Genomic DNA, 12,008 nt, shown 5'->3' on the forward strand with positions numbered 1-12,008 from the left:
CATTTATTTATAAACTATGCACACGTAAAATCTAATTTCCAAATCTTTTCATATATAAAGTTGAATATAAACAAAATTCAACCCAAAACAAACCCAATAAACATTAAAGAAACAAATAGAATGCCTTTGTTCATCACAACATCATGTATAGCACCACTTGTCTTTGGAATGATACCCACATAATTACAAGTATCATATGAATAATCATCATCTTTATAATAATAACTCTTTACAAGAGAAGCATTATCCCTTGGACAAGAAAATGAAAAATCAGCAGGACAATCACGAACCATTGCATAACACATATTTATACATGGTAAAACTTCAAAATATTCACTTGGAGGATCTATTGAATCATTAATAAAATCCATTCTTGATTCTCCTAATGGACGATGTTTATAATGTGTTTGATTTTCTGTAGTACAACGTGGAATTGTAACACCACATAACCAATTTTTGTATGATGTTCTACAATCATCACATGTAACGATTGGTGAATATCTTTGATCATTTTCTGCATCACATGGGATTTGATCTAGTGCTTTTGAAAAATTTCCAAAAGCTTCTTCAGCATATTCATCATACAATCTACCAAGATTGGCAAAATCTGATCCAATTTCTAAATTACTTGATCTTGGAACTGAATATGCAACATTATCACAAAATGTTAAATTGAAAACTAATTGACATATATCTGGATCTTTTGTTCTGAATGATATCCTATCAAATACAACACCACCATCATCTTTATTTGAGAAATCTTGTGTCACATATGCAATATAATCTGTTGATGGTTGTAATCCTCTAACATAAATTTGTTCTTTAATACCACCACCTCTTTGTGTAAATGAATATGTAATATTTTCAGGTGGGACTAATGGAACTGAATTAACAATAGAACACCAACTTCTATACATATTTGAAAAATAATTTGATTGTTCATCATGGAAAACATGAATTGTATAATAATTACTTGATGCACTTAAAATGTCAGTTGCATTATTATATTTTGTTGTTAAATTACCTGTAATGAATAATGCAGTTGTATCATCTGAGTCCACCAAGTTAATCCAAGTTCTATTATCCCATTGGAATAATAAATCATCTTGTGAAACACCTAATTGTACAGTGAAAGATCCATTAAAATCTGGAACATCATCAGCAACTAATAACATATCTAAATAATAAGTTCCATTTGTCTTTACTGTGGTATATGAAGTTGCTTGAAGATAACCATTTTCAAAACCTTCAGATTTATGACTCTCATGTAAATCTTCTGATGTAGTATTTTCAAAAATTCCTGTATCATTCAATCCATAGAATAATGTTAAATAATCATTTGGATTTGAAAGTCCTATTGGGTGATTACATAGATTTCCCGTTATATAAACCAGTACTTGATAAAACACTTGATTATATGGATGTGTTGTATTGATTTCAAATCTATATTGAAGAGCTTGGCCAGGTTCTATATTTATTGATACAGGTCTCCAATCATAAACTTGATGGGGATCAGAAGACCCTGTTAATTGTGATATATCTCTTTTATCCAATAGACTCCAATCATCAAATTTTGAGTCTAATAGGTCATCCACTTTCCCAAGACATTCTGCTCTTTCTTCAGGATCCTTTATCTCAGAACAATCTATACTTATGAATTCATCCAGTGAATTTTGTATAATATTCCCTTCAAATTTATCTTGTATGGCATGTACTCCAATACATAACACCATGAACAGCACAAAAACCATACAATTCAACCGTAGCATTTTCGTATCAATCCACTCTCACTATCCTTCAATGCACTTCCAAGTCTGATCAACAAACAACACCACTAGGCATTAATCAAACAAACAGATCAAATTTAAACGGTTATAGTATATTTTTATTGATTAGGCTTACGAAATCCGACCATTTTTGAGCGAATCATGTGATCATTATACCCTCGTATCTCGTTTTTGAATTTCTGCCATTTTCACAGTTTTTCCGCGTGTCACTAAGCGCGTAGGAAAAATATTCTTTCGGAGAATCCGAAATTTTAAAAGTTGAAAGGCCGTTACAAGATTTGTGAATCTATTCCATCAGTGTTTTAGTTGCATTATCTATTGGATTCAGAGTCGGATAAACTTGGATTATCAATCTAGTAAAGAGATTTAAGAGCAGTGCAGTGCGGGACAAGATGAAGGCTGTTTTTATTGAACAAGCTGTAAGTATCCCATTATATTTTAGAACCTTTATGGTGTGAAATACCTTGTTTGTGTTTCGCTTATATAGGTGTTTTAAATTTTTTTTCTGTTGAGATTTAAGTCTAACATTGTGTTCTAGTGTGATTCGTGTCGAAAGAGAAAGCTTAAGTGCTCTAAAGACTTACCTAAATGTACCAAATGTGTACAACATAATTGGGAGTGTACTTATTCTCCAAGAGTGGTTAGATCTCCTTTAACAAGAGTTCATTTAACAAAAGTTGAAAATCGTGTTAGAGATCTTGAAAATTTGGTTCATGAATTATTACCAGATGCTGATGTTGATAAATTGTTAAGTAGACAAGTACCAAAGAGTGTTACTCCAAGAAATCGTTCTGAAACTCATTCTCCAATTCAACAATCTCCAAGACATGATTCTACTTTATCAGTGGGTTCTACTGATTCAAATAGTTATCATCCAGAAGTCCCAGAAGATGATGTTCCAGAAGATGCTATCTATGGGTTTGATTGGGTTGAAGAAGATGTTGAATCTTCAGTTAATGATGGTATGGCTGCTTTAAGTTTGAATCCATCAAATAAAGGTTATTTTGGTGTTGCATCAAGTGCTGTTGTTTTAAGAGCATTGAAAATACCCAGAGATGATGAAAATGAAGATTCAAGTAAAAGTCCAGACTCTAGAAGTAATTCAAGAGTTTTGGATGTTGATTCAACAGTATCATTAACTGCTAAATATTTGACAAATGAATTTGTTGAATCATATTTCAAAAATTATCATACTTCTTACCCATTTATTCATAAAGAAACATTTTTAGCTCAATATAGAGATGAAATTCCAACACCACCTCATGAAATATGGCAAATTTTATTAAATACAGTGTTAGCATTAGGTGCTTGGTGTTTACATGGTGAATCTTCAAATTTTGATTTACATTATTATCAAAATGCTAAATCTTATTTATCATCATATGTTTTTGAAAGTGGTAGTATACCATTATTACAAGCTTTAACATTATTAAGTAATTATACACAAAAAAGAAATAAACCAAACACAGGTTGGAATTATTTAGGTCTTGCAGTAAGAATGGCTATGGGGTTAGGATTATACAAGGAATTTTCCAATTGGTCATCATCTAAAAATCAATTACAACTAGAAATGAGAAGAAGATTATGGTGGGGCTTGTATATATTTGATGGTGGTGCTGCTATTACATTTGGTAGGCCAGTTAATTTACCAAGTGAACATATGATGGATATTGAAAATGTATCAAATATTAATGATAATGATTATAATTTCACAAGTTTAAAACAAGAATTAATTCCAGTTTCTTATCCAACCATTTATTCTGGGTTGATTGAACAAGTTAAATTTACCCAAATTTCAACAGATATTTATAATAGATTAATTTCAAAACCTTCACCTAATGCTAATGAATGTTTGGCTTTGAATAATAAGATTATTGAATTTGTTAATCAATTACCTGCTTTCTTTTCAGAAGATAATTTAACAGCTGAAAATGCATCAAAAATACCAGGTGAAACTCAAACTCCAGAATGGTTAGCATTAACAAGATATAGATTAATTTGGAGATATAAAAATCTTCAAATTATCTTATTTAGAGCATTTGTTTGGCAAAGAGTTATTAACGCTAAAAATCCAGATTTTGAAGAAATGACAAATTCACCAGAAGGTAAAGCATGTCGTAGAATTTGTTTAGAATGTGGACATGAAACTATTTTATCAGTTTCAAATTTCATCAATAATCATGAGATTTCAGTTGTTGCAAGTTGGTATGCTACTTTTTTCTTATTCCATGCTGCTTTAATTTCAGTTGTTTGTCTATGTTCAGAACCAACATCAAAACATTCTACAAGTTGGAGAAATGATATCGTTCTAGCTAAAAAGGTATTAGCATCATTAGCAAAAGTTAACTCTTTAGCTAATAAATTTATCCTGGCTATTGATAATTTATGTGGGAAATATCTTGATGAAGTTATTGATACTAGTGTTGAAATACCAACAAATGTTCCAAGTGGATTTAATGGGATTACTACAGGTAATGTTGGTCCAAGTTCAAATTTCATAAAATCACCAAGTAAAGGTATCAAAAATGAAGATGAAGAAATTCCAGATTTTGATTTCCAAGATCTTCCAAATCCAAATAATGTTAATGATTTATTGAATTTATTACCATCAGATATTGCAAATATTGAAAATGCATCAGGTTTAAATTTCCATGAATCTGGTCAATTTGGTGATTTAAATCCATCACAAATTAAAACAGAAAATGTTGATGGTAACAACGGATTTGATCCATTAAGTACACAATCTAGTTCATTATTTTCTCATGTCCCAAAACCTAACCAATTAAACCAACCATCATCATCATCAACAACTGCTAATCTTAATAGAGAAAATTTGGCACAATTCCAATCTCAACCACCAAGTCTAAATACTACAAATCAGAAAAATGAATTTGTTAATGATTTCTATTCTTTAATATTTAATGATGATCAAAATATGAATATGGATTGGAACTTCAAATCATGATGGTATGGTTGTTATGTTTTGGTATATCCGAGATTTTCTATGATTGATTTTTTCATTGATTTATACAACTTTTATAGTTACACCGCTCCAATACGGTCAATTTAACGAATTTATGATTAAAAAAATATAACACCATGTAGTCCATATTTAATATATCAACAATACATATAGCCAAAAATAAAGAAATCAGCTTTAAAAGCTGCAAAAAAATAATTCGGCGTTTTTGACCAATTATGGACGAGTCCGGAGTCGAACCGGAGACCTCTCCCATGCTAAGGGAGCGCGCTACCAACTACGCCACACGCCCGAATTATGAGCTTTGAAACGTTGGTGTTGTTCTCGTTTTGTTTGTGTCAGGTGACCTGTGTCCCCAACCGCTTTCTTTTTTTTTTGATTAAGAACTTGATTTCACAAAGAATTAATCAATTAAATCATCAATCAAGCGAATAATACTACCGTATATATCTCTAGCATTCCAGAAATACAAGTTCTCAAAGTATCCCACCGTTGTTGTTCCAGTCACTCGTCATTTTAAATGGCAGTTCAAAATCGACGTGACACATTTTGTTGGGCGCGAACAGGAAATGCGTCATCGGTTTTCTAAAATAAGAAAAGATGTGAGATTTGTAACACCCAGATAACAAAAACATTTAAAATCACCAAGTTTTATTCTCTTTTGAATTCACTAAAATATCAAATTTCCAGCAAATCATAAACAAATTTTAATCTCTTATATTCTCAGCTCTGCATCCAAGTGAACAGATTTCATCAAAAAGAGCAGAAGTGTTATCATCATAAATCAGTGTTAGTCTGAACGATGGTGGCAAATCGTTTAAGAAATCTGGTCTCACTAACCAGGGGAGCCGTAAGGGATGCTCGTCAAGCACTTGATGAGTTGATTAATTCCTTAGGACCACGGCCACAACCAGCGTTAGTTAGAGTACCAGTTAGAAATACAAGAGGTCCAAGATTCCCAGTACCAAATGGAAGACGTGGGTTTAGTACTTCAGCTAGGGCTTTAAGAAGTACAACAACTACTTTTGGTAATAATTTTATTAAAACTCCAAGATTTACAAAACCAACTTCAAATATTGCAGGTAAATTATGGCCATATTCAGCTTTTAGAAGACCAGCTATTGGTAAAGGACCATTCCCAAGTGGATTATACAGAAATTTTGTTAATTTAAACTCTAGACAATTTTCAACATTTGGTGGTAATGTTTCAAGAGAAGCTGTTCAAAATTTAACAACAAGTTTAAGATGTTTTTTAAACAATGGTGGTGATTTAGTCTTAAGTTCTAAAATGTCAAAAGGTGGTAATCCAAGCTCAATCAGTTATCATGGTTGTGCTAGTACAAATGAAGCTCCACAAACTTTCCAAATGGCTAGAACTGAATCAACTGATATTCAAACCATTGGTGCATTTGTTGAATTTACTTTACCAAAATTAGAATTATCAATTCCAAGTATGTCATTTATCAACTCTGAAATTTTAGAAACTATTGAATCAGATTTAGAAACTATTAAATATGAAATCAATGAAATTCAAAAACAAGTTCAATTAATTTCTGATACTTATGGTGCATTACCATTAGAAAGGCGAAAAGATGCAATACTGATACATTTCCCCAATCTAGATGTTGAAGAAGTGGAAAAATTATTAATTGAATTGGGTATTGATAAGGGAATTGTTTATTCTAATGATATAAATGCAAATGAAGTTGAACCAGAATTAACTAGAAGTTCAAGTTCAACAAGTTATACATCCTTGAGTGATGATGAATTGTCCTCATTATCTGATATGGTTGAAAATGCAATCCCAGATTTGATTTCAACAGGAAGTGAAGAATCAAGTATTGAATCAAGAGAATTTTTCCCTATCTTATCAAGTTCAGAATCTAATAGGGAACATTCAGAAATGGGTGAATCATATTATTTTGCAGATAATGCCGATTCACCTATCACATTTGCACATTCATCTCATACATTCAGTGAAATTGCTGTATGAAGAAAAAGAGACCCTTTGAAATGGGATCTGATTTGAATTTTAACGTTTTTTATGCCAAAGTTTATGATACAATATTTTTATAACAACTAGGATGGTTTTCTTTCGGGTCTATATAAGTTTTAAACAACTGCACAACTAATACAATACTTTATGAATACAGGATATTTATATGTTTTATGAATCTGATAATTTGATCTAACGTGTAGATATGAAACCGTTATACGTCTATTATAAAAGTCGCGTTCTGGATTTAAGTAGTGCGCCTTTTCCAATGTTTTCATTTCAAAAAAAAAAAAACAGATCAAAAACATCAAACTCAATTCAGAACAATCATCGCCTTCAGGAAATTCTTAATTCATTGTCTTTTAAATCATTGTTTTGAGAAGTCATTTCATTGAAATATCACAAGTTATTCAAACGATGCCAGAAGATACAGACTCGTTCCAGGACGCTCAGGAAACCGTGGATGTTCATAATGAGGTTCCGGAATCTATTAAAGACAGCACAGCGGAAGAATCTAGAAGTGCTTCACCTTCAAAATCTAAAAAGAAGAAGAACAAAAAGAAGAAGAAGAATCAATCAAACAATGGTAGTCAGTTAGATTTATCAAATGGAGATGCTGAAACACCAATAGAGAAGGATGATGCGGAAGAAGTAAAGATTCCAAATGATCCAGAACCTAAATACGAGGCTGAAACGGATGCTGTTAAATCTGTTGAAAATGTTACAAATGAAGCTAAAGAAGAAAATGTCTTACCAGATGAATCTATAAATGAAAATTCTGAAGAAATTGTTGCTGAAGTTGATCAAGCTTTGAAAAATAAAACTGGTACTGACGTGGAAGTTGATCAAGTTGTTGAAACTGCTGCTGCTGCTGCTGCTGACCCAGAAATTGAAGAATCTAAAGAAGAAGAACAATTGCCAATTGAAACTGAAATTGAAAAGCAGGAACCACCAAGTATTGAAATGAATGTTGAAGAAGATTTAAATGAAACTGGTGATGTTTCAGAACTACCAATTAGTCAATCAACTAATGACATTCCAAAAACTGAAGATTTAAAACAAGAGAATGCTAATCTTGAAGATAAATTACAAGAATTGAAAATAGTTACAAATGTTGATGATTTAAAGGAAGAAGAAGTTGAAGATTCAAAACAACAAACATCTTTACAATCACCTTCACCAATCTTACCAAAGAAAATTGATCAAACATCGCCACCACAACTTCCAGATAGATCAAATGTTCCAATTGTATCACCACAAGCAGCTTCAAATCCACCACCATTACCTGAAAGAGACTTGGATAATCAACTTCAAAATACAACACAAGATTCTATACCACCAGCATTACCAGCAAGACCTTCTGAAGATCATAATGGTGGTCTAAAGCCTTTTAAAAATAGAACTTTACAAAATGCTTCTGATTTACCTCCACCTCCATTGCCTCCACAATTAACAGCTGCACAAAAGGCAAGTCATCGTACAAGTATTTTACCATCATGGCTACACAAGAGTTCTGGCTCAATTCCAACATCTGAAAAATCATTAGAATTAGAAGAGAATTATGATTTATTATTAAGTAGATTAAGTGAAAATCATGAAGATTATGAATCAAAAGATGAAATTTCTAAAGAACAAATTGATATTTCTGCAAATACACTTAGATCAACATTTGCTGAAAAAGTTTCAACTTTAGAAGATACTTCGGCTGATCAAAGTCAAGCAACAACTGCTGAAGATTCTGAAATTCATAAAATTGATTGGCCATTTTGGACTCAAGTTGTTAATGATTATACGGGAACTGCTAAATCTGATCCTGCAAAATTAGCTAAACATTTATCAGGTGGTATCCCAAAGCAAATTAGAGGTATTGTTTGGCAATTAGTTGCAAATTCAAATCCAAAAGAATTTGAAACAATTTTTGAAAATTTGAAAACTCAAACAAGTCAATATGAAAAAAGTATTACTAAAGATTTATCAAGAACTACATTCATTCAAGATTTCGGTTTAGATGTTGATTCATTATTCCAAATTATTAAATCATACTCTATACAAGATTCTGAAGTTGGTTATACTCAAGGTATGGCATTCTTAACTGTTCCATTATTAATAAATATGAATGAATTAGAATCTTTTACCTTATTAAACAAATTGATGTTTGGTTATAATATCAGATCATTGTATTTACCAGATATGCCAGGTCTACATTTAAAATTATATCAATTTGATAGACTTATTGAAGATTTATTACCAAATTTACATACACATCTTTTGAGACAAGGTGTTAGATCATCAATGTATGCTTCACAATGGTTTTTAACTTTTTTTGCTTATAAATTCCCAATTGAATTTGTTTTGAGAATTTTTGATATTATAATAACTGAAGGTTTTGAATCAATTTTAAAATTTGCTGTCGCTATTGTCCAAGCTAATGAATCGAAATTATTAACATTACAATTTGATGATTTATTGGAGTTTTTGAAAGAAAACTTATTTAGTGCATATTTGATAAATAATAACGAAACAAATGATGTTGATGATGATGTTGATTCTATTCAAGGTGGTGCTGGTGGATTTTTCACAAAGAAGAAACAAACCCCAGCTCCAGCCATTACTGTTGATTCTTATGACGTTGATAGATTTGTTGAAGATGCTACAAATGTCAAGATCCTACCAATAACTATAAAGATATATGAAGATGAGTATCAAGAAATACATCGTTTGGAAAAGGAAAGACAAGAAGAAGTTGAAGAATTAAGATTGAAAAATAATCAATTAAGAAAAGAAATTAAAAAAATTGAATCTAGTTATACTTTATTGAACAGAGAACATGTTCAAATTGCAAATGAAATGATTAATGGAAGAGTCACACTGGCTACTTTGGAAGATGAAAATAAAGATTTAAAAGAACAAAATCAAAACCTTCGTGATCGTATTAAGAATTTACAAGCTAAAGAAGAAGTTGCAATTCCTTCAAATCTTGAAGATGACTTGAAAATAACAATGGAAAGAAATTTGGAAGTCATGACAAAGAATGAAGAATTAGATAATCAAGTCCAACAATTATTACAAGAGATTGAAGAATTGAAAAATTCTAAACAATCTAATGGTGATGTACAACCTTCTCCACAAGCTACACCTGTTCAAAAGCAATCATCATGGACCAAAAAGCTTTTCAAGTGAAATACAATATATTTTAGTCTATCTTTGATCTAAATATCAACGTTGAAAATATACCCAGGATTTCATAAATGTAGTATAATAATTTTTTTGATTCTAATCGTATATGCGAGTGCTCGCGATCTCAAATCTTTATTACTTTTCTGGCCCTACCGAATAATTTCAACATTTTTTGAAAAACTTCGACAAATCAAAAACAAATGTTAATATTAAGCATCAAAATTTAAAGATTAGATATACATCTCCAGACTTATCAAACCAAAGATGTTGAAATCATTCGGTGGTATTGGATCTCTTATATCGACAAGATGTTTCTCAACATCCTCTGTTGCATTTGGAAGAGCTTATAAATTAGTTACCTCACGTCAAGTTGCCAAAAAACCACAATATAAAGCTGGTGATTTAAAACCATTAAATATGCCAAAACAAAGACAACAATTCCCAGATTATAAATATGGTGAAGCATTATGGTATAAACAAAGTAATAGAGGTCTTTATGGTGGTCAATTTAGAAAAACCGGTCATCGTATTTCAGAATTTAGAAATAAAGTTAAAAGAGTCTTTAAACCAAATGTTCATAGAAAAAGATTATGGAGTGAAATATTAGAAAGAGATATTAGAATTAGATTGACTGCAAGAGTTTTAAGAACTATTGGTAAAGAAGGTGGTGTTGATAATTATATACTGAAGGATAAATCAGCAAGAATGAAGGAATTAGGACCAACAGGTTGGAGATTACGTTATGTATTAATGAAGAAAGCATATCAAAAAGCTAACCCAGTACATAAAGACGTTAAATCAGTTCAATTAGCAAATGGTAGTGAAGGTAAAAATTATTACACTAATCTAAGGGCACCGGGTTACGAAGGTCTTGTCACATTAGGTATTGGTAAAAGAAAACTATTTAAATTATTAATGCACCAAGAAAAAACACATCATAAATCCCTTGGTGAAACTATTAATATAAAGGAAATCCACAACAAATACTTGGGCTACTCTGTTCAAGAAATGTTAACTGCTTTAGCATCATTTAAATATGATTTAAATTCAATCTTACATGTTCCACAACAAACCAAGTCTCAATCAAAGAGACAATAAATATAGAGCAGATTGAATCTAATTTTGAAACTAGTGTATGAAATAATGAAATACACTTGTGGCTGTATATAGTTAACTTGAATATAGTACGATGCATATGGTTATAGTTGTAAGATAAGAAGGATTTATTTTCCATAAATAATGGATCAATAATTTAATGTATAATAATATTAGGGCTTGTGAAAGTCGTGGATCTTGCCCTATTTTCCATCACATGACTTTTAAAATGCATAAGCAGTCATAATCCTTAACATCCATACACCTTCTGGTTCAAGCAACATCTTTCCAAACAACGCTGTAATTATTTCGCGAATCCGTTGTTCATAGCAAAAAGAAATTTGTCGCGAATATAAGATAGCTTCCATTTTCATTACTGTTTTCGGAAGTCTACATCTGTCAATTTGGAAAGGCCACTTTCAGACTCAGAAATTTTCAACAAACATCCCAGTGAAAATTAGAAAATCAAATTTGTGTTACCTTGAGTTTAACATATAGGTATAATCAACCACCAAGTATATTCAAAATGGCTCCAAGATCAGGTATGTGATTAGTGAAAGGAGTAGTCAGTGGAATATGAGATATACCAGTATATGAAACCCCAGTTCAAATGAGTTCAAATGAGTTTAGAATGATGTTTCAACTAGTTATTCAATCATCAAATTTTGACAATATGTAAAAGAGTATTATTATTGAAGGAATGAGATCTACAAACAGAATAGAATATAGAACAATTAAAGTGATCATAGTAAATTAATTACAAGATTTCATAAATAATCAAAATATCAAAAACTATAAAGATTCAAGATTTTACCCTTACTGAGTGTGGAACTATTGCAAAAAAATCAATCAAAGATGATACAACATAAATGACTACATTAATGGACTATAAAGAACTATACTCATAATTTCCAAATGGCTCTCGTAGACAACTGTCTTTTTATTTGACCATGTTATACTAACAAATTATTTA

General features: G+C 31.0%; 5 protein-coding genes across 5 annotated transcripts; 4 read left to right on the forward strand and 1 right to left on the reverse strand.

Annotated features, from left to right (window-relative positions):
- Nucleotides 1–77: 77 nt before the first annotated feature.
- MID1 (Mid1p) lies at nt 78–1,769 on the reverse strand (the record flags this gene model as incomplete). The annotated part of the gene is made up of 1 exon (XM_011274971.1): nt 78–1,769. The coding sequence occupies one exon, from the start codon at nt 1,767–1,769 to the stop codon at nt 78–80; it is 1,692 nt and encodes a 563-aa protein (XP_011273273.1).
- Nucleotides 1,770–2,179: 410 nt separating this feature from the next.
- GAL4 (galactose-responsive transcription factor GAL4) lies at nt 2,180–4,752 on the forward strand (the record flags this gene model as incomplete). The annotated part of the gene is made up of 2 exons (XM_011274972.1): nt 2,180–2,206; nt 2,407–4,752. 2 exons carry the CDS (start codon nt 2,180–2,182, stop codon nt 4,750–4,752), a joined length of 2,373 nt encoding a protein of 790 aa, XP_011273274.1.
- An 817-nt stretch (nt 4,753–5,569) lies between these two features.
- On the forward strand, nt 5,570–6,760 carry SPG5 (Spg5p; the record flags this gene model as incomplete). Its single annotated transcript, XM_011274973.1, has 1 exon — nt 5,570–6,760. One exon carries the CDS (start codon nt 5,570–5,572, stop codon nt 6,758–6,760), a length of 1,191 nt encoding a protein of 396 aa, XP_011273275.1.
- A 420-nt stretch (nt 6,761–7,180) lies between these two features.
- Nucleotides 7,181–9,943, forward strand: GYP5 (GTPase-activating protein; the record flags this gene model as incomplete). The annotated part of the gene is made up of 1 exon (XM_011274974.1): nt 7,181–9,943. One exon carries the CDS (start codon nt 7,181–7,183, stop codon nt 9,941–9,943), a length of 2,763 nt encoding a protein of 920 aa, XP_011273276.1.
- Nucleotides 9,944–10,204: 261 nt separating this feature from the next.
- Nucleotides 10,205–11,038, forward strand: MRPL24 (mitochondrial 54S ribosomal protein bL28m; the record flags this gene model as incomplete). Its single annotated transcript, XM_011274975.1, has 1 exon — nt 10,205–11,038. One exon carries the CDS (start codon nt 10,205–10,207, stop codon nt 11,036–11,038), a length of 834 nt encoding a protein of 277 aa, XP_011273277.1.
- Between the last annotated feature and the right edge of the window lie 970 nt (nt 11,039–12,008).

Source organism: Wickerhamomyces ciferrii, contig 00163 (genome assembly GCF_000313485.1).
Source record: "Wickerhamomyces ciferrii WGS project CAIF00000000 data, strain NRRL Y-1031 F-60-10, contig 00163, whole genome shotgun sequence".
NCBI lineage: Eukaryota > Fungi > Ascomycota > Saccharomycetes > Phaffomycetales > Wickerhamomycetaceae > Hansenula > Hansenula ciferrii.